Source organism: Paralichthys olivaceus, chromosome 4 (assembly GCF_024713975.1).
Source record: "Paralichthys olivaceus isolate ysfri-2021 chromosome 4, ASM2471397v2, whole genome shotgun sequence".
NCBI lineage: Eukaryota > Metazoa > Chordata > Actinopteri > Pleuronectiformes > Paralichthyidae > Paralichthys > Paralichthys olivaceus.
In genome coordinates, this window is record NC_091096.1 from 21,083,778 (window position 1) to 21,105,315 (window position 21,538).

The 21,538-nt window shown below is 39.5% G+C and overlaps 1 protein-coding gene across 1 annotated transcript in view; it reads right to left on the reverse strand.

Moving 5' to 3' along the window:
• Positions 1 to 21,538, reverse strand: part of galnt9 (polypeptide N-acetylgalactosaminyltransferase 9) — a 93,002-nt gene that overhangs the window by 36,001 nt on the left and 35,463 nt on the right. The window contains exons 4-5 of the mRNA XM_069524181.1: positions 20,687 to 20,861; positions 8,538 to 8,735 (exon numbers count right to left, since the gene is read on the reverse strand). Coding sequence (XP_069380282.1) covers positions 8,538 to 8,735; positions 20,687 to 20,861 — 373 coding nt within the window. The remainder of the gene's footprint in view (positions 1 to 8,537; positions 8,736 to 20,686; positions 20,862 to 21,538) is intronic.

Below are 21,538 nucleotides of genomic sequence, written 5' to 3' on the forward strand. Positions count from 1 at the left end.
TCATACACTGTGATGTCGAACTTTAATATGTTTTTTTAAAGAATCTTTTAACCTCTTATGAAGACTGAGCATCTCATGTACTGGAGGTAAAATGCAATTTGGTTGAAACTGTGGTTAGTGTGCAACATAGAGGGATTTTCAGTTGCTTTAGAATGGCCTGTACAGTACAAGGTTCAGATACAGCTGCTATGGTGTATTCTTTTATACTTTCTTTTGAGAGCAGAGTGACTCTGCACTGTGAGTGACAAATTTGGAAAGGTTAGAAGGATGAATTTATGAAAACTATCTGACGTTGCCATCAGACCGGTTTAATTCAAAATGCAGCCACTGTAATTGAGACAGAACTGCCTTTTATTCAAACACACTGCACCAACTGGAACTGGATTTCTCTCTATTTCCTGCTTCTATTTCAGGATGTCAAGTTGAAGCTCAGTGATAAAGTAGCATATCCCTGCCTCATAACCCAGCTCAACTGATGCACCGATGCATGTTTAATTCATGCTGGGGATCTACAGTGTCTGTATGGGTCAACTAACCCTCCTTCATGGTCTTTTTCTGTAAGCAGATATAGGGTTACTCTCTGGCGTTGCTTGCTTGCAGGCATGGAAATTAATTAAATGACTTGCACAATTAAATACCAACACACGTAAAAGAGATCAGAGAGGGAGTGAGAGATCGCTCGTGCAGACAGACAGACAAAAACTGAAACTTTTAACTGGTAAATCAATTGTTATGCTGTAATTCCGTGTAGCCTAAGCATCATGTTTATGAATGAAGCGTCTGAAATTACATTGCATTACACACATCAAATATGGCACGTATGAGGGTCTGCTGCTTGAAAATGTGTGGAATTTGTTACAAACGTTTCAGCAGACAGTTAACTACTTACACATCCAGCAGTAATGGAGCAATATTAGCATTATTTTAAAATGTAAGAAAAGATGGTGATTGTATGTGTCTTATATTGTCTTCAGGGCAATTTTAGTTACCAACTACCAGTAGATGTTAGAGACATAACTTCAGTTGTGCACCTGAGCATCATCGAGTGTTTTTACCTTGTAATCTATGATAGAGGCTGAACTTGAGGGTACACTGAGGCTAAAGTATATCTGACTGGCTACTGGCTTGTATGGCAGGACTATGAAAGCCATCAGACATCTTTACCTCCATGCCATTTAAACTAAATGCTGACCCATTATAGAACATAGGACAAGATGGAGAATATCCCTTCTCCTTTCAACTGCACTAATAAATGCCTACCGCCAGAGCGGGTGTTATTGACCATCAGCAGATGCTAGGGACATATCCCCAGAATCTTGGGGCCCCATGTAGTGTAAAGTGGGTTCATCAGAGCTTTTTTTTAACTGAAAACAGCTGCTGAAGATGAGGTTGAAGGACGTGGGGGGGTGCATCACAACAAAGTAAAGTAAAGTTTGGAGTAATAAAACCAAAACAATTAGCTGCAAGAATACTTCATATCCCTGAGAGGAACTGCAGGGGTGGAGGATACAGCAATTCTTTGTGTGTCATTATGAGCTACACATTTTGTATTAGCTCAGCTTGTGTCAATTCTCTATGTTTTAGCAGAAACAAAAAAAAAGTAATTTAAAAAATAGTTACGAAAATTCAAGTCAATCTGATGGGGCAAGAGCAAGTGGGTATTTTTTTTCTTTCTTTTTTGACAAAAGCCAGTGCTTACTTTCCACCTTTACGAGAAGAAATGGCCCCACTTTAGCTGCTGTCTCCCCAGGGCTGCTTCTCAGTACTATTATCTGTCAGGTCCTAAGTGCTCTGGGACAAAGCCCCTCAAAAAGCATTGCATCCATACAGAGGACTCAGCTGTTGGTTTTTTTTCTCTAAAGTGACCAATGAGTGATTTTATTCTTTGTTCTAGAAGGATATTCCATATACTATTACACACACACACACATACACACACACACACAGAAGAGGCACATGTGCATCTACCACTTCACTTTAAAGGAGACAAGGCAGCGGGAAGCAATTCAGTGGGAGCTGCATTATGTTTCATAAAAGGGTGCACTGAGCCCTACAGGTGGGAAACAACAAGAAAGGTGCTTTTTAGGTTTAGAACCCATTAAAACACTCTGAGAGTTATTATTGAAAATCCTGGGTCTTTACCAAACTAATGGAGAAGCAGGGTGACCTGAACCCACTTCAACCAGTCATGTCAAAAATAATGTCATGACATTGTAAAGACACAAAAGTGCGAATGCTTGTGTGACCTTTCTGTTTCCTGGTAATTACTGATTCAAAATTATAGCTTGAGGGAGGATGCTGTCCCCTTTACACCAAAATACCAAAACATACTAACGTCATTTCTGCCTCCCATCTTAACCATCCCCCATTTCCTAGGAGGATGTTCACAATAGAGGTTATTTCTAAGTCTTTTACACATTCAGTTCTCAACTACAGGGGGCATCATCTCCCACACCCCCACTGAGCAATGCCAAAAGTTAACTATTAACATTCGCCTTCTGAGCATACCTCTGCATCAGTATCAATTTATTCATTGGCTTGATTGTATTTCTATTTATCAAAATAACTTTTGCTTAAGTCAGTCTCATAAATGTACAACATCTATACTTTTGCTGTACAATACTGTGTTGAATAGTTAAAATTCAATTGAATCTTGAATCTTACGATGAGATAAAACTGTGCAGTACTCTCTAGTTCTACTTCTCATTTCTCTGATGTCCAAGACTGTGTAGTGTTTTAGTTAAGTACTCTATCGCTTTTGTTCCACACTAAAACATATCTTACATTCAGCCATGCTTGCTCACTTATACACTCGTCCTACCTGACGTAACCTCAAACAGTCTTGTTTAAATTGTAAGCTGTTGTCGGGGAGCCTTTCAAGTACCATTATTTGCACTGGCTGTGCAGATAAAAAAGACAGACACAGCACATACTCAGCGCCGTTCACCCCATCCTTTCTCCTCTCTTGACAAGTGACCTACCTTGCTTGTCTGCAAACTTTGTGCAGCTCTTTTTGAACGTTGCCTCTTCCTGGCAACATAAACACTGAAGCACAGACTCAGCGCCTCAAGACAGATGCGTGTGATGATGAAGCTAAAAAACTTTGGCTGACCACATTGAATTATGTAACCGTGCTTTTCAACACGAGATAAGCTATAATGCTGCAGGAGTAACATCGTCGCATCAGTGGTAGTAATAGAGTTTAAATGGGTTATGTATTGGTGATGTTTGGTGGAGGGAAAAAGTCAATTGCAGCACTAAGGAATGAAAAAGTAATTACCCCACTGGATCCAATTAACTTAGGCCAATTAAATGAATAATTGCAGCCAGATGTTTCTCTAAGACTTCACAAAATAGAGACGCTAAATACGACAAAGGTCTACTTTTGGTTTCAATAATCAAATAGCAATGATTTTATTCCTGATTTGATGTTTCACAGCCATGTTCAACGATATACAGAGAGAAATCAGAAGAGACAGAGCTACCGATTTCCCAAACAAGAACTTTCAATAGATTTTGATGCAGTGCAGCTGGCTTCCTACTCTGTGTGACCCTGCCGTCAGCTGTGGGTGAAACGTGACACAGTCTCCAGCGGCTTCTTTGTAATATTTTGTTAGTGGAAATGACACACTGATCCATTGTTCTCTCTCCGTCACTTCTTTCTTCTCACCTGAACCGTTATACTGGCCTTTTGCACACAAAACAACACACAGCCCAAAACAGCAATAGGAAATTATAACCGTCACAAAATAACGTCTGGCTTGCATTAGAAATCGCAGACTGACGCTGGAAATCTTCCAGTGGATTTCTCCTCTGATGCCAGTAGGTTTAGTTATTTTCAGTGTACAGATGGTTGCACCCTTTAACTTTGCCCCAGCAGGATCATTTACTTTCAGTATGCAGTATGAACATCTGATACATAGATGCAATTTGGCAAGATTAGGACTTTCATTAGCTCTGCTTATTTTTCTCCCAGATGAGATGACACCACTGTCGAAACTTTGAAAAACACATCTGTTTTTTCTGTGAGCTCTCATTTACACTGAGTGACAGCCTAGATGTTGCTATAAGAGGACATTTCAGACATATTAACAACATTTATTTGATTACATTACATTAAATTTATTCTTTCAGGCATTTGATTAATTCCACAATATTTTGATAGGTTGATTATCATATCAAACTATTTGAATTCATACTTACTTTGTTGGATTTTAATCACCGAAAAGTAGGAAACAGCATGTTTGTGGCTACTACGCATCAAAACATTATTTCTGTCTTTTTCTCTGAGGGGAAATGTTATACACCATCCTTGCACCATGATCTGTTCTCAAATACAGTCTCAATTGTGACATCTTCAAGTATCTGCCAAGGAAAGATTTTTACATTGCTCAGATTTGTCTTAAGGTACTATCTCAAGAAATCACAAAGATTTTGAATTCACCCATTTCCTCGTAAGAATTGTTCTTTTTGTTTGGAAATTTCCGACTTCCTGTTCTGCCCCTGTGGCTGGTCTAGAAAACCTCTTTTTTTGTCCAATCTCTAAAATGGCAGCAATGCTCTGCACTGTCAGAATGTGAGTTTTGTGCAGCCTTGTGCCTTTTCACAGTCTTTGTTGTAGAATATGTGCAAGCAGCCAGAAGAGGCTTTAAGACTGAGACTGCGACAGGCCACACAGCTTGTGCAGTTGATGCACAGCAACCTCGAGGAAATAAGTGAGAGAATGATTTCCAGTAGAAATCCACACAGCCGACACACTTCAGCTGGCCCTTGAGGCGATCTGTCCATTTGCAGCAAACTGTCAACAGGGACACACAGAGCAGTTGGCATTTGCAGTGGCTGAAGCTCTTCTCTTGTCTTTTATGTCAAGTCGAGCAGTTGATCATCAACAATACATTAATTACCTGGAGTATGTAGGCCCATAATATAAATCACAAAATGTTTCTGTATGACACATCCTGTATGAAATGAAAGCGTTGTTATGTAGGACCAAGCAAGGTGATGAAACTGGGCTTTGGAATTCAGTATTTGTTGTTGACCTTGGTCAAAACAGTTTATGTGAATGTTTAAGTTTATAGTAGTTTGGAATATTAAAAGACATTCTGGCAGTAAGCATCAGTATGTTTCACGAGTGCAGCTCGGTAACAATGCATCAGCCGAGGCTCTAATTGAAACAAATCAAAAAATCGCCCATATTCTGACTGCAGCTTCTGTCCAGTTTGCCAGTGGGGTCAGGACTAAGAGAGAGTTTCTACCTAATCCAAAAATTCAACTTGAAATGACTGCGGAGCTTTGAACACCCATCAGCCAGTGTTTAGCTGCAGCTCCTCAGGCAGACGCTTCCACAGCGATCAGGCTTTAGCTCCATTTCCACCTGTCAGAGGAGCAACACTGGCTACTTTATGAATGGGATTACTCTCAATTTTACTCTATTTTTTCTGTGCTTTGTCCTTGATCTTGTTGTTTGTGTTCTGCCCTTGTTTTGATCCAGTTATTTTTATTTAAAGCTCTGTAGCATTTCAGAGACCTTTGGCTGATATTGAGATGCAGCTCTAATTTATGTCAAAACGTATCCTGCCCACGTCTAGGATAGTAGACAGACAGTCTTTCTCTTTATCAGTCTGGTGCGGTGTCTGCTCTAAACCTGCCTGCTTGAAATGGACTGTGTGTTTGGCCCGTGGTAATTCAGGTTGCAGTTTTCTTTCCGAACTGTAAATGTGACCTGCAGTAATTGAGTCAGTGCTCAGTCCACAGAATCCTGAAGCTGCACCACCACTGCTGCACAAAGAGTTGTTCACCTGTTTATCCAAAGCTTGGTGAAACTCAACTCTACATGCAGATCCCTGAACAGCTGTAGTGAACGCGCTGTTGTCGTGATCAGAGATGTCACATGTGTTCCCGAGTCCAAGCCCCTGCTACTACATAGCACTGGTCGCCTGATGAGGTGTATCAATATTGAGAATATCACATATCCGAATCGCACCAAATTCAACATTGCACTTTCTTGGGACCTCTACGATACATATACCAAGTGTGAATTCGATAAAGCTCATGAGATATGTTATTAGATAACTCATGGTCACTACACATCTCAGATGCTCCACTGATATATCCATGCTGTCCTGACCTCTCTGAAAGGACTGATCGTGTGTAGTAATATTTTTGTAGCAACTGCTCCTAGGCACATGCTGAATGGCCTCCGGGTCCTGACAATCAAGCTCATGATGTTGGCCATCTTTGTGCCATCATTCAGCCTCTGTTCGGTCAAGTAACAAGTTTAAGTTGGGTTATTATTTCTTTTAGAATTGCAAAAACAATCTAGTAAGAAAAAGTTTGTGAGGATATTTCATCTTCAGGTGTAAAGATTTTATACCATTTAAATTGCAGAGGCAGAGCCTATAGCAGCATTTATAATCCAGCAGCAACATGAATATGGAAAAGATCAAAACCAATAGTTGAACCACTTCATGCTGTCTCTGGTCTGACCTCACACTCTTGGCTCCTGCACTGGCCTTGACTTTCCAGCTTTAAAATGTACAGCTACAGATACACTCCCTCCGTCCAAAGAAATATGTGAAATGTTCGATCCTTGTCCTTCAAAAGTTCCTAAGGCCTGTACCGCGACTCAGTTCAGTCACCATGGCTTATACATTTTCACAGTGCTGTTTGTTTCCTTGCACGTCCCACTGAGACGGATGCATTAATGCATCTCATCAGAGGGATCAGAGCTCGGAGACAGCTCGCAGAGTTAACCCTGCACCTGGCATACGGCTACAATGTTTTGCTGAAGGACATTTTAATAGGCATGACCACATTTGCTATGTGCATACTCTAAAATCTATCTTTGTCCGCTATTTATTCCAAGCTGCCGCCCAGACAAAGATATTAAATGTTGAAGAATATCAATAAAAGACAATACGCCCATATTTGCGGCTACCCATCTCTTGATGATTTTTTGTTAGACATTTTATAGTTACTGTTTTCTCTTTGTGTCTTTCCTTCATGTTTGGACAGACATGCTGCCTTGGCAACAAAATCATTGTAATCTTCTCTGTCAAATGATCCTCTGTAAGATTTTTCCAATTGTTATGGCAGGAATGATGTTTGATGATGTTTTAGATTTGAGCATTCAAAGAGGAGATGCTGGGGGCAGCACACCACAAGATCCTACACTCCTATTACTTTACCACATGTTGAAAAGCTCCTAGTTTTTTACTATTTCACACTGTTTAGAGAAGGTGGACAAAGGGGGAATTATACATTAATTATATTAGCAGGAATTAGTAGGTGCTGTTTTCACTCTCTTTCCTCTCTCTCTCTCTTGGACACTGCTCGACTGTTATGATTATTATCATTATTAACGATAATAATCATAATAATCATAATACCAATGCTATTAACTGGTGCTGCTATCCTTAACAACATTATATATTACTTATTATTTTCATTATAACAACTAGTCTAACAGAGCTGATGGTAACTGTTCCTGCGCTCTCTCTCTCCCTTTGTCCCCTTTTGTCTCTTAAATATTTTTAATTTACTGTTAAATCGGTTGTTGTCTTCATAAATTCAGTATAAATTATGTCCACTCAGTTTTTTTTACACTGTTAAGCTTCTGTCAAAGGAGCCAAACCCTTCTGCACATATTTAAAAAACTACAGGGGCTCAAAGGAAATAATCCCTTCTCCACTTTCTGGACGAGTTTTGATATGAAACATCATGTGGCTTAGCACTGACTTAAAAAAGTAGTAGTGATGGGACTTAGCGGAAGGATGAGAGAAAAGTATTTCTGCTTAAAAAGTATACTGCTTAAAAAGTTTAGGTTAAAAAGTTTTGGTTTTTGTAGTTTAAGAACCAAAAGTATTTTTCCTTCATGATATTCTTTGTATCTATATCAAGTCACTGCTGTGTAGGTAGATATGTTATAGCAGATAACTGTAACTAGAGGTACTAACCACATTTCCATTGTCGATCTATTGGTTTTGGTCACGGGAGAACAGTTAAAGGTGAAGTGAAGTGCTTTAACAGTGAGTTTAATGATCACAAATAATACTTTAACTCTCACTACATGGATTCTGTAGTTAGTGCAGTAGCTTATCGTGACCAAACAGATTGGAATAGAGGACAATTTCTATGCAGCACCTTAACTCTCCTGCTCTTCTCACACTACTAAAATCCAATATGATTTTAGAAAGGACATAACCAATTCAATAATTATACAGAAACATGATACAAGCCCGAGCTCTCCACCCAACAGCAGTGGCGTAATGGAATGCTGCTCATATTCGACACACAATTACACACGCGTGACTGTGGCCTTGTGATCCTGCATCAAAATGAAGATAGTCATCACAGTCATGGTAATTAGACAGCACTCTGTGGGGAGGCTTTATTTGTGTGTTTGGGTGGCACCCTGGACTACAGAGCACCTCAGCTTGATGGCTTTCCACATGAATAAGTCATATCCCAGGGCCTATCCATATTTCATCAAACATCCTCATCCATAATGAACGGTGTTCAGCAGCCGAGGCCCTCACCTGATAGGGGCTGTCTCATCGCCCTTGTCCAGCCACTCCTGCGGCGGGATGATGTACATGCACCACAGTCCCCAGTTGTAGCCATGGGCGGCGTTGGCGTACTGCTGCACCTCAAACGTGTTGTACTTGATGTTGTCTATGGCAGGCAGGATGATGCGGGTGTGATCCTCCTTCATCCGGGTCAGAATAGGTTCAGCCCTTTGGATTTAGAGAAGAGACAGAAGTTAAGAGAAGTTAAGTGCAGACTCTTCAACCTAAGGAGCTTCACAGCACAGCTGCGAAAGGTGAAACAGGAACGAGAGTTCTGAAATACTAATATTGCATCAGGAAAAATGTGTTCATGAGTGACTCAAGAGGTAATGTAACTGAATTTAAATGTTAAATTAAAAAAATGTGAAAGTGCTTTCACAAAAAGTATGTGCAAGAAATCCACCTTGATATTGTAAAAAAAAAAAAATTTGAATAAATACAAATCATTAGAAGGAAAGTCATTTACTGCTGATCCAGATTCCAGGATGCCAGGAGCAGCTCTGGATGATTCAAATTTTACTCTGCTGCAACATTTACACAGGTTTTTCCTCTATGGTGCAGTCTGTCAAATCAGCATTTATTCAACACTGAAAACGGTTGCCAGCAGGATCCGAACCCTTTTTTGCAAAAATGAATTTTTCGTGCAACAACAAATAACATCATATCATATTTTATCTCTCCTACTCATGAAAACGGAATGTCAAAATGTGACACATTTCCAGTCGAGAGACGTGATAACAGGTAAAACCTGATAAAGCAAAACACATCAGGTGCAGAGAGGAGCTTTCTTTATCCACGCTCTCTCTTCTTTTTCTTCTCTTCTGGGTGAAAGGTTGCATGTTAGTTTGTGAAACAGCCTTCCTCTGCACAGACTTTATCTCATGGCTTTTGCTCAGGGGCTGCTTGGCCAGCACATATTCTTTTAGAGCGCTTCAAATTGAGAGCAGATCCATATTCACAAAACAACCTGGGGCAAAGAGTGGCGAGGAACAGGCCCCGTCTGTGGAGAATAAACACTTTTAGAATGAATTATCATAACAGTTATATTTTAATGAAACTTGTTTCATTAAAATATTTGCACCAGCTTTGGGGTAGTTAAGGATCATAACTAACTACTGAGAGTAGTCTAGGTCAGTGGTGTCAAAAGATTAAAACACATTAACCTTTTTGAATAAATGTCTTGAGCATGTTGATGAGTGTGCAGTGTTCTAGCTGTTAGAGAGAATTCCACTTTACTTCAGATAGTACACTTACTTCACACCTCAGCAGTTCATTTCCTATAGATTTACTCCAGCTATAAATAAGGTAGCATTGTGAATGATGATAAATATGTTGACAACAGAGGATGCAGTTGATTTCCATTCTATTTTCAACAGTCAACACTGATTTATTTCAAACAAATAGTTCTACATTGTTGGAGGCATGCTTATTGCATCTTGTTTATTTAAACCATGAACACACAGAAATGTAAAAGGAAAAAATGGTTTTATAGGAATGACAGTCACTGTGTGTGGCTTCATACCTAAAGACATGAATGTAGCGGGTCATTCATTTTATGATGAATACAGTAAGATAGGATACAATAAGATACGGTAAGATAATCCTTTATCAGTCGCACGACAGGGTAATTGGATGTGTTACAGCAGGAAAGGGGATAGTACAAAATTGAATCAGTGAATCTATTTAATAAATGTATAAATATTAGAAGCAGAAATAATAGAAACAAATAGAAAATAAGAAAAAAATAATTACATGTATATTCTAAATAGAATGTACATGTAACATAATAATAACAAAAAAGACATTGAATTGCACAGATAGAAAAATAATACTGCACAGTTAATTGATGCTAAACCTTACTGGGTTTATAATTTACACAAAGCAGAAAACCAATTACTTATCAAAAGTTAATCTTTAAGCTTTAAACAATATAAAGAATAATGTCCCCTTCATGCAACAATGACCATGACCCTAAAGACTCAGCTTGGGCAGCTAAATATATCTTATTTATCTGTGCCATGGAGCTAAAACTATTAAAAACGCAACAGTGAGCTATTAAAATGGTGACCTGTCACTTTATTACAATGAACATGGCAGCGACTGTAAAATACTGTAAACACTAAGTAACACAGCATGACACGGTGAAAATAGACCAACAACAAGAGAAGCATTAAAAATTTAATTTGTGACTCGTTTTTAATGATTTGAGTTGAGTTAAGTTGCAAAGTACAAGAGAGACCTTTTTATGAGGTTTGTTGAAATTACAAACATTTTGTGCATCACATCCTCATCCTGTAACCAAGCAACGAAACGATGCACTAAATGGAAAAACCTACTGCTGTGTCTTTATATTGCCAATGGGATCAACAGCACAGTATGAGCAGTGTGAAACATTTTCTGTTCCAGCAGAGCTTCACTCCGTCCTCTCACCTTCAATCCACACAACTACAACAAACTGAAATTCCCTGTTTATAACACATGCAAGGTCGATAAATGTTTTTCACTGTACACCTTGTGGGGACTGCATTTTCCACAATCAAAGCCAAACCCCAACACCTATCATAATATGTGAAGTACCCACCAACCCTTTCTTTCATTTCTTACAGTAACAGCCGCTCTCAGCAGTTTTCCTACTATGTCTTCAGAGGCGCATGCTACAGCGCCAAGGAGCATGACTTACTGATAAGACAAAACACTCCAGGTTTTTGGTTCCAGTATCTTTTTGTTAGTGGAGTGGCTCTCTGGCACATACTGTGAGCTCCCTCTGTGATTTAAAACCTTGGAGACATGGAGCTGACTTCCATATGGTAGAGCACAGAACTGAAGCACTGCAGGCTCGGGCTCGGGCTCCATTTGTATAATCTTCATCATGCTGAGAGATGATCTCCAACGGATCTTTGAAGCGAACCTCAACACGCTCAATTCTTCACATGATATACTTCTAAATTTAAAAAGGAGGCTGCAATTATAAATTGATAAATGTATCTCTGCAGAATACTCCCACACTCTTACAACTTTCTCTCTATCTCCCGACCCACTGACTTTCTCTCTCACCCCTGATTCCCACCTCGTTCTCCCTCCCCCTCTCTCCTCCCCATCTACTTCTCTTCATGAAGTGAAACCCATTTATCTTCCAAAAGCAAAATTACTACTTATCACATGAAGGTAGGAGACAGAGAGTACAGAGGGAACTGATACAAATGGAACTATATGGGATGATGCCACTAAAATATGAGGTAGTACCTAAAAAAAGGCATCATTTATATCATGAGAGTGGCTGGTTAAAGTACTATAGAGTACTAAAGCTGCAATTCTGAGACGCAGGCAGTAAGTGCATTACCTCTTTACTCCAAAGCCATATTTACAGTTAATGAAACTATTTTGAGAGTTTTCTTCTTTAATTTGCAAAATTGTTGATGAAAGCTGTGAATGAAAAAAGTGGGTAACTATAACCTCCAGTGTGAACCATGCAAACACCTCATATCATGTAAATAAAGAGGGATGATGTTTCTACTTCCTCCCACTATTCAGAAATTATGCCAAAATATCCCAGATATAAAAAGTGCCATTTTGCGCAATTGGAGTCAGAGTCTCAGGGGGTGGAGCCACAGCAGTGAGGTCCCACCCATACACATGCTCGAGCAATCGTTAGTCAGTCTCAGCTGTCAATCATGATGTTTCACCTTGATTTTAGCATCAAATCACTCATTTAAACCAAACTTACTGAAAAAAGGAGCACTTGGACAAGGTGTTGTGTAGTTTACCTTTTTTTAGTTTGGTCCATGTCCCATCCACTAACATATGTAAGGTGGGATTTATGACTTGCACTGCATCCAACCACTAGGTGGCGATCAAGATATATTTTGTCTTCATTTTTGGGAAGTAGTCATGTTTTACATCTATATATGCAGTATCTGCAGTATGCAGTATATATCAAAAGATGCCCAATCAATAGATACATCTGTATTGGAGGCACATGTACAAACATCACAGAATGTGGCTCTATGAATATTTGGACATTGTTAGATATTTCAGATTATTTTTTGACATGATTATTCCTGAGCTGTAGAGGTGCAGGAAGGTAGATTTAGTTTTCTGCTTTAAGATATTTTCTAATTTCCAGTTTCATATGTTAAGATATGCTAACTGCCTGCTGGTTTCAGCCTCATATTCATTGTATACTTATTTACTTTTGACCCACCTTTGTTCAAAAAAATGATGTGGAATCTATTCCAACGTAAAAATACAGTAAGATCTCTATTAATTACACCTGTATAAACACTATTGAATATAAGACAGTTCAGTGCAACACAACTGAACTATAATTCATCTTATGTTCATTTATTTTATTTAACTTTTAGTGTTGATTATACATATTTTATTATCTTAACTTTATTTCATTGTTGTCTTTTATTTTTGTTTTTAATAAATTTTCAATGTCCTATCTTTTGCTAATCATCTGTGAAGTACTGTGTAAGTGACTGATAACTACAACCTCTGAAGAGAAAAATATGTGAAACTACCTCAAGTATAATATGTTTGAAATCCTCTCTGCTACTGTGTTAACCCTGAACAACATATTGTAAATGTTATGAAGCCAGACTTTATGGTAGAACGTGCATATTGGATTTTCTTAGAGTTTAAAGTTGTACCTAATAAAGTCACCACTGAGTGTATAATAATCAAATTGCCTAAATGGTATTGGCTAAATGTCTTCACCTGCAAAATTGAAAAAAACACGGATCACTACGGATGAAAAAGCAGCTTGCAGTGTGCAGCTTGTCTCATGCTGACTGGGTTTGGTTCCCACTGCATGTTCCTGCATTAATTTTGTGTTTAAGATTTGAATTTAATTACATATTTGCACTTTAAAAAAACCTGAAATGCAAACTTGGTAGTTTATAATCATAAGCTAGTGAGTAATGATGCCTTTAGGGTCACACAGGAAAAGTCATTGCCATAGTTGGAGGACATTCATATGCATGTTGAAAGCAACAACCAGGACATGATCTTCGACTCATACAAAAATTCACCTAAATATACACAAAGGTTTTCAAAACAGGCCACCTGTGCAATACTATAAGAATTAGAAACATCCTATCTCAAAGGGATGCTTAATATCTAGTCCATGCATTTGTCACCTCTAGTCTGGACTACTGTAATCCTTTATTGTCAGCATGTCCCAAATACCCCAAATACTACAGCGCCAGTAGTGACAGGAACTAGAAAAACAGATAATATTTCTACCACATTAGCTCTTCTGCACCGGTGAGAGGCTGCAAAATCCTGCTCCTTATGTATAAAGCTCTTAGAGACCGAGCCCCATGGTAACATATAGGGCTCACAGTGCAGCGTTATCCTGTAAAGATCGCTTCACTCTCATCATGCAGGCTTCCTTGTGAAGATGCACTTCTGTCTCTAGTTCTTTTTGTATTTACATCACACTGCACGTCCTCTCTCTCTGTCCTCATTCTGCAGGTTTCTGGGATGGACCATCCAGATCTAGCACTACTATTTATTAAAGTAATATAGTTAGTTAGTATCAATATTATTGTTATTGTTATGAGTGGGATTAGCCTATAATTTATTATTACCAGTATTAATAATTGATGCTGTTATCATGCTGCTGTTATTACTCCTATGGGTCTGTTATTATAAATGTCTTCAACTACAACGGTTCTAAAAGTGTCTCTCCTCTCTCCCCTATTATTCTCCTTTAAAGACTGTAACAACAGACGCCTGCCCACCCTGACTCCAATTCTGTCGAAGGATTCTTCCTATTAGACAAAAGATTTTTCCCTCTGCTGTGGATAAGTGTTTGCTCATTGTCGAAGTTGGGTTCATTTTCAAATCGTTGGTCTCAACCTTATTCTGTTAAGAGCCTTGAAAGTGCTTTGGACACCTACTAACATATAATAAGAATCTGATGTCAAAATATGCACACATTCATTCAATAGTGCTTGCAGAGTGCATAGGCCTAAAAAGTGTTTCCACTTCCTGGTTAGCTTAGCACCTATGTGGCTACTGCGTCTGACTGTATGTCCTGTTGGCCACACCCCTGCATCTTTGATAATGGTATAGACTGTGTATGAAGATGGACGACCTTACAGCTCCCCAAAAGTTTTGATCCCCCCATGTGGCTGGTTGTAGTATAGGTCATAAAACCTGCTTCCTCCATGTTACCGGGTGGGACAAGGAACAATAAATATTTTTTTCTCAGAGATGGTTTCTGTCATTTTCTGTAGATTAAAAACACTGATGAATGTTGCTGGTGATTTTTCCAGAAGAGAGACGGCTGAGACTGACTCGTGATTGGCTGAGCGCATTAATGGACAGGACCTCATCTCCCGAAAGCTCCGATGCAAACTCTGGCTAAAATTGCACAAGATGGCAATGTTTGTATCCAGGATATTTTGGGTTCTAGGAAGTGGAGGCAAGTCATCCATCTTTATGTACACTCTATGTTTTCGGATCACAAGGGATTTTTTTTTTTTCTGCAGTACAATAAGTAACCACTGGCATATAAGGCCCAATGGTGGGGCTTTATGCAGCTCTGCTAATACATCAGTGTTTACACAGCACTTTCACATCCCTTCTTTTACCCAAAGCTTGAGTCATTACAATTCCACACTATGGTTTTGAGAGTGGATAACTTCCACATTCAGTGTCTACCTTTATCTGTTTAGAGTGGGAGATGTGTGACTGTGAGAATCCAATCATCCATACTCTCTGTGCTGGAATAAAGACTTTGCTTTAACCTTACACATGGTTGTTATTGCAGCAATGTTCCTGACATGGTTAGTTTGACGTGCAGGGTTGTGCTCTCTCTGAATTACCCTCTGCACTACAGCTAACCTTGAGAAGGTTTCTCTGCCCCCACCCCTGCACATCCTCCATCCATTTCCCTACGCCCTTGGGATCCCAATAACCCCCCTGAGCCAGCCAGCAGCTCCCGCACCTCAGGGATTCATGAGGCTGATAAGACAGAGAATTAGGACACATCTGGTCTTGACTGTCTCTCTGTGTCATTCCTCATCGTATACCTACCATTTCATCTGCATAACACTGAGAGGGTTATTCATCCACATCAATCCAAATCATACTCAGTTTCATACAACAATAAGATTTTTCCCCTTTCCAGTGATGACTCATCCAATATTGTGAATACATGTTGACAACCTCCATTGCTGTTGGCTCCACCGCGTCATTTCTTGTAGCGTCTCATACTGAAGCAGGTGCTCTTTTGATTTATTCACTGTCTTTCATAACATCAAGCACATTTTTCTAGTTTCATATTAGCTTGTGAGCACATTTCACAGAATAATATAAAAACAACGGTTTCCCACAAACCAGGATAAGAATCACTGTAGTATCTTAGTTTATATCAACTTCACAACATAGCCATGTGTGGGAATGTTTCACTATCTGTTCTACCTCTGTCTGGAGATGATATATAAACCCTGCAGCTCTCTTGTTTGAGATTACATTTGTTTGATTTAAAATTCCCAGATTAATGGATCTCAAATTGTGAATGATTCCGAAGCAGAGGAGAAATATCAGATAATGGGATCTAATGGCACTCAGAGTTATGCCCCAAGGGCATCAGGGCCCTCACTGCCATAAATAAGACCTGCTTTAATTCTGCATCAGACTTGAAGCAGCTGAACATGTGAGGGAGAAAATGTAAATTTGGTACTGTAGCATTCACCAATGATTTGCATGTAAAATGTGAGGAAAAACACAGGGACAGAGCAACACATTGAAGAGCATAATGTTTGGTGGAATGAAATGAGAGAGAGCAGAATCAGAGATATCATCTTTTTACTTTTCTTCCATGCAAAAACATGGGGCCTGCATTACCCCCAGTGAAACTCAGCTGCTAAAAGCTCAGTCGAAGATTTAGGTGTGTTAGGGTAGAAGCCATGAATATATCTTTGAGCTCCCTCAAGCAGCAACAACTAGCAGACTACAGTGGTCGGATAAGCTCACATCTAATGCAACATCCCCAGTCTTCAGACCCAACAGAAGCTGACTTGAGACGTCACTTGACGCAGTCTTTTGTAGCTCTAATGGCTTTTGACAATATTTACTCACATTCTGCAGCACTCACAAGACCTGTGAACAGGTTCCATTTTAATTGTTTCACTAGAGATTAAAAATCTGTCTTTAATGTTTCATTTTTCTGTCAACTATTATTGCAAATCTTGCTTGGAGCCATTTAAAGCTAGTATCTGCTGTACTTTCATGCAGTTCTTCCTCTGACTCTGTAAAACTGGATATTTCTTAACTCTACATTTGGTAATATGACAAGTGCACAAGTTCATTTATAGATCTTTTGAATGAGTTACCATAAAATATGAAGGCTCACTCAACACTCTTGATTCTCTTAGGCTTCTTCAGAACTTCAGTAGAAGCAAGAGGTTTGACTTTAGGCTAATATAACATGTTAATGCACTTTTTTATGATTCTCTTTTTCTGTGGTTGTTTTCTCCTGCATAACATCTCTGTATTACAATTAATAATACAGCTTGAGATAAATCTCACTATAGTAACTATAAAAGTTAATTAAGTTATAAGGGGTTATGAAGCCAGTACAGATGTAACCATAACCATTGTTACATGTTTCGATTTTTGTCGTGTATGTTTTAATAAATTGTTTTGTAAAGCAAAAGGTAGATTGTTGTATTTGATGTGATTTCTTTTATATATGTAAGTGATCATATTTACAGTATACAGTCTTGATATGGGGGTTATACAGTTAATAGTGATACAGTAAGGGAACTACTAACAATATATTCCTGTAGTGAGAAGAGCTTTTACTGGTTGTGTTGAGCTTTGACCACAAAGGGAAGTCAGTAGTTAAGCCTCATAAAGTGCTAATTCAATAACACTGTTTCCCAAAAAGCTAAAAAAAAAAAAAAAACACTGTGGGTTTTAATCCATTTAGATAGCAAAGAGTTACAATGAACTGAACTGTGATAGTGTTAATTTGTGTTTGCTCTGTGTGTACAAAGCAGAATCTAAGCCGGCACTGCCTCCAACCATTAAGCAGATTAAATCTCTGACTGTGAGGTTGTCCACAGTCCTCCTGCCTGGAGTTCAGCAGAGCAGCTTAAACGTGTGTGTGTGTTCGTGTGTGTGTGTGGACATATTAATGTTGAATATTCATTATGGCGTCAGGGCTTTTTTTTGAAGTAGACAGTGATGCAGAGGCATGAACTGGAAAAGGTACTTCTGCGCTGCAACACTTTTTCTAAACGCATTGCTCAGGACTTGGTTGATGTGCTGCAAATGTAAAAGGCTGCATTAATCTCTGTCTTCTCTCTGTGGTTTCAGAGATCTGCCTGAACTGTGCACTGTGAAGCTGTCAGTTTGGCTGCAGCCAAAACCACAGCAAGACACAGTGAGCAACATTACAAGACAATATTTACTTTTGTTGAAAGAAAATAACTCCTCTAGCTTCAATAACGCTAGATTTAATGCAATATAATACCACTGCACCTGCAAGGCGTAATGAGCAGAGAGAGCACCATGATATTAACAAAGGAACTGATATCAAATATAAATGTGACAAATATTGCATATTTCATTATGACAGGGGGCGGAGGTTGGTTTTATCTGTTTATAACTTGTATAATTCCCACACTTTGTCTTATTTGGAGATAAACTCACCAGGTCACATGGCGCTCAACATTTATCAGTGTTGCTTTCTGAGGCATGCATTTCATTACAGCCTCCCAGCAATGACAATCTTATCTCCTGCACACACTCAGCAGGGAGCGGCCGCTACACGGCTAATCATTAATCGTTATTATAACCTGAGATTGCAACTGTGTAGGGGCTTCAAAAACCAAATAAATATCAATTTCCCCGCTCCTCCCTTCTGCAGCCGCTTGGCTGAAGCGAGGCGTAGAGCGGGTCCTAATTACAACACGCTCCCATTTCCTGCCATTAATCCTGTTTATTTACAGAGCGTGTTGACGGAAACGGGTCCGGGCTGAATGGACATCCACTGCCTCAGGGATGGATGGATATAAAGCCTTAGAGGAGATGGATTGCTCACATTTAGCTGATGCAATACTGCTTTAACGATAGGCAACAATTTCATATGCTCATATTAAAGCAAAGAAAAGCTGTGGAAATCAGATTCCGCTACACCTCTGGTTGAAACCACTCGCTTCTTAACTCATCGTAAACCAACATATGGTGAGGGGACAGGGAACAGCTGTCAGGTGCACTGTACAGTACCATACAATTATGTATGCTTTAACAGTAATGCTAACCAGCAATACATTTCAGCTACAAATGTACAGCCCCCCTTGGGGAGCGCCATGACAGTGGATCAGGGCCGCTCTGCAGCTGAGGGCTGGCAGCATTGTCTCTGCTTCAGTATGCACAGGCAGGCGGTGTGCACAAGGTCAGTGAGGGAGACTCACCACAACATCTACAGGAACCATCCATCTCACTTATCACTGTATGTGGCACGGTGAATAATCATATTAAGATAGATAGGGGGCTGCTTCCACTCTAACGAATAGATACTGTAGGTACCAAAAGTGAATCTATCTGAATAAAGGTGCAGCACAGAATGTTTGCAGACGTACAGTAGATAATGAATGCATGCACTGTTTCACACACACAAAGAAATCCAAGCAACACAGACAAGCTTCTTGAAGGTGCCTGTAATCTCCTCTATCGCTGTATCCCCTTTTCCCCAGCATCTACTTGGAGAGGAATCACAGGGACTCTGCTCCTCTTTTCATTCACTCATGTAAATAAAACGTCATGCGAGAGCATATCTATACGAAGGAAGCAGGTTATGAATGGGAGATGGAAGCAGGGATGTGGGTGAGGGTTTATATGGGTATGTGTAGGGGGAGGGAACAGGAGAGAGAGATGTGTGAGATTTGCACAATAACAGAAGGTGAACTAATGATAAGGAAATTTGCCAGCAAGGCCTCGACAGGTACAGCAGGGAAATAGTGAGAAATGACTCAGAGCATCGAGGGGGATTTGTTAGTTTGAAATGTGCATCTATTTTTACAGCATACAGTGAAACATGAGGAGAGGCTCCAGTTTCTGTTCAAACTCTAAAATTGTTTGCCAGGAGGCAACAATCAAGGTACATGCCATGACCTCTTTGCAGAGGCCAAAGCTGACTCATCAAATTTCTGATTCAATAATGTAATCCACACGTCACTGGATGTATTCTGGAAATTGTTCCTTGTTCAAGGACATTGTGTTCTTCAAAATAAATTGTCATATTTTTGTTAGTAAGTGACTTAGAAAAACAAAAGAGTATTGACTATTGATTTATCATTATTAATCATTTTTGTTTGCATCCCTTTTCTTCAGTATCTTTGTTCACATCTCTGTTGTCTCCAGTTGGCCAAAAAATGCTGAAACACATCCTAGAAAGCTTTAAACAATCAGAAACAAAGACGATTCTCTCCTCTCTTCTCCTCCATCCCTCATCTGGCTCCTTCATCCCGCCTTGTTCCCACCTCCTGTCTCCTCAGTCGCCTCCCACGAAACAAAAGATACACTTCATCCTCAAACACCGACAGCAAGAAAAAGGCTTGAATTAGTTGGCAATTACATTTCTTTGAATGACTTGTTTACTGGTACAACTTGAGCAGCAGGCTCAGACATTTGACTGAGACCCCCACAAGTAATTTCTTATCGCAAAATAAGCCGTGAGCCCGCAAGTAAATAATGTTCAAATGCTCAACATTTCAGCTCCCTTTTTAATTACACTCTTGCTTTTCAGTGTCTCTCTCCTCCTAAGTGTGTGTGTGTGTGTGTGCTGGGCAGGTAGTATCATTTAAATTGGCTCGAACCAAAGCTCATTACTCACAGTTAAAAATGAAATGCAAGAGGGGAAAAAAAGCTTATTAAGGACAAAGCCTGACTAATAATGAGGGTCATATTACTGAGAAGTGCTGTGTAGTTAGAATTGGCCTGGCAGTATATCAAAATGCTCAGGGCAGACTACACTGCATATCTCCACGATAATAATCATACATGACATCCCTCTGCACTGAAAACATAAAGGCAAAGGGGAGTGAAGACAGGGAAACAGCGGAGACCTTCTCGTGTTAAACATGACCTTCTCTTACCAGCCAGTGTTGAACTCGACATGGGCATCAAAGAAGCCAACCACAGGAGCCGTGGCAGCGTTCCAGCCGTGTATTCTGGCTCGGATCAGGCCCTCCCGCTTGCTGTTCCTCACAATCTTCACCAGGCCAGGGTAGCGTTTGTTCACATACTGGTCCAAGTTGAATTTCAGCTCCACTGAAAGAGGACAGATAAGAAAGAATCCTCTTTTAAATAACTTCCAAATGTCTGTGCGAGATCACTAACCACGCAGCTGTAATAAATGATAAAGTGTTTCCAAGATAACCCCGGGCTCGTGCTGAATGATTTTGGCCTTGCGGTTTGTGATTAAGGATTGTCATGAAAAAGGATATTCATCTTGATGTTCTTTGGTTATTTTCAAATTTGGCAAACTTATAATGAATATTTCATTGAATTTTACAGAAAAACAGAGAAAGCAAAAATTAATTAAATACATCAGAGACAACAGGATATTATATATTAAACAAGCAACCAACTTATAAATTAAAAGTATTCTAAAATTTGTTGAACAGTAGATCCACTATTGTCTCTTCCTCCCATTGAAACTGGTGATAGCAAGGGTGAAAGCACACAAAGGTCACTCCCATGCACAACAGATTCTGAGTGACAGGTACACAGACTAAAAATGTTATGGCAGTAATGCAGCAGTACAACAAGCTAGGGATCTCTTATGTTATTTGAAGAAGTGTAAAAAATTGCTTCAATATGAAACAGTGGCAGGACAGATTAGAATATGGCAGTCCACCAAGGTCTAGATAATTAATGGGAAACACTGCTTTGACATGGATAGGAAATTCACCTTCGGGGAGGTATGCACCCCTCAAGGATCCTTA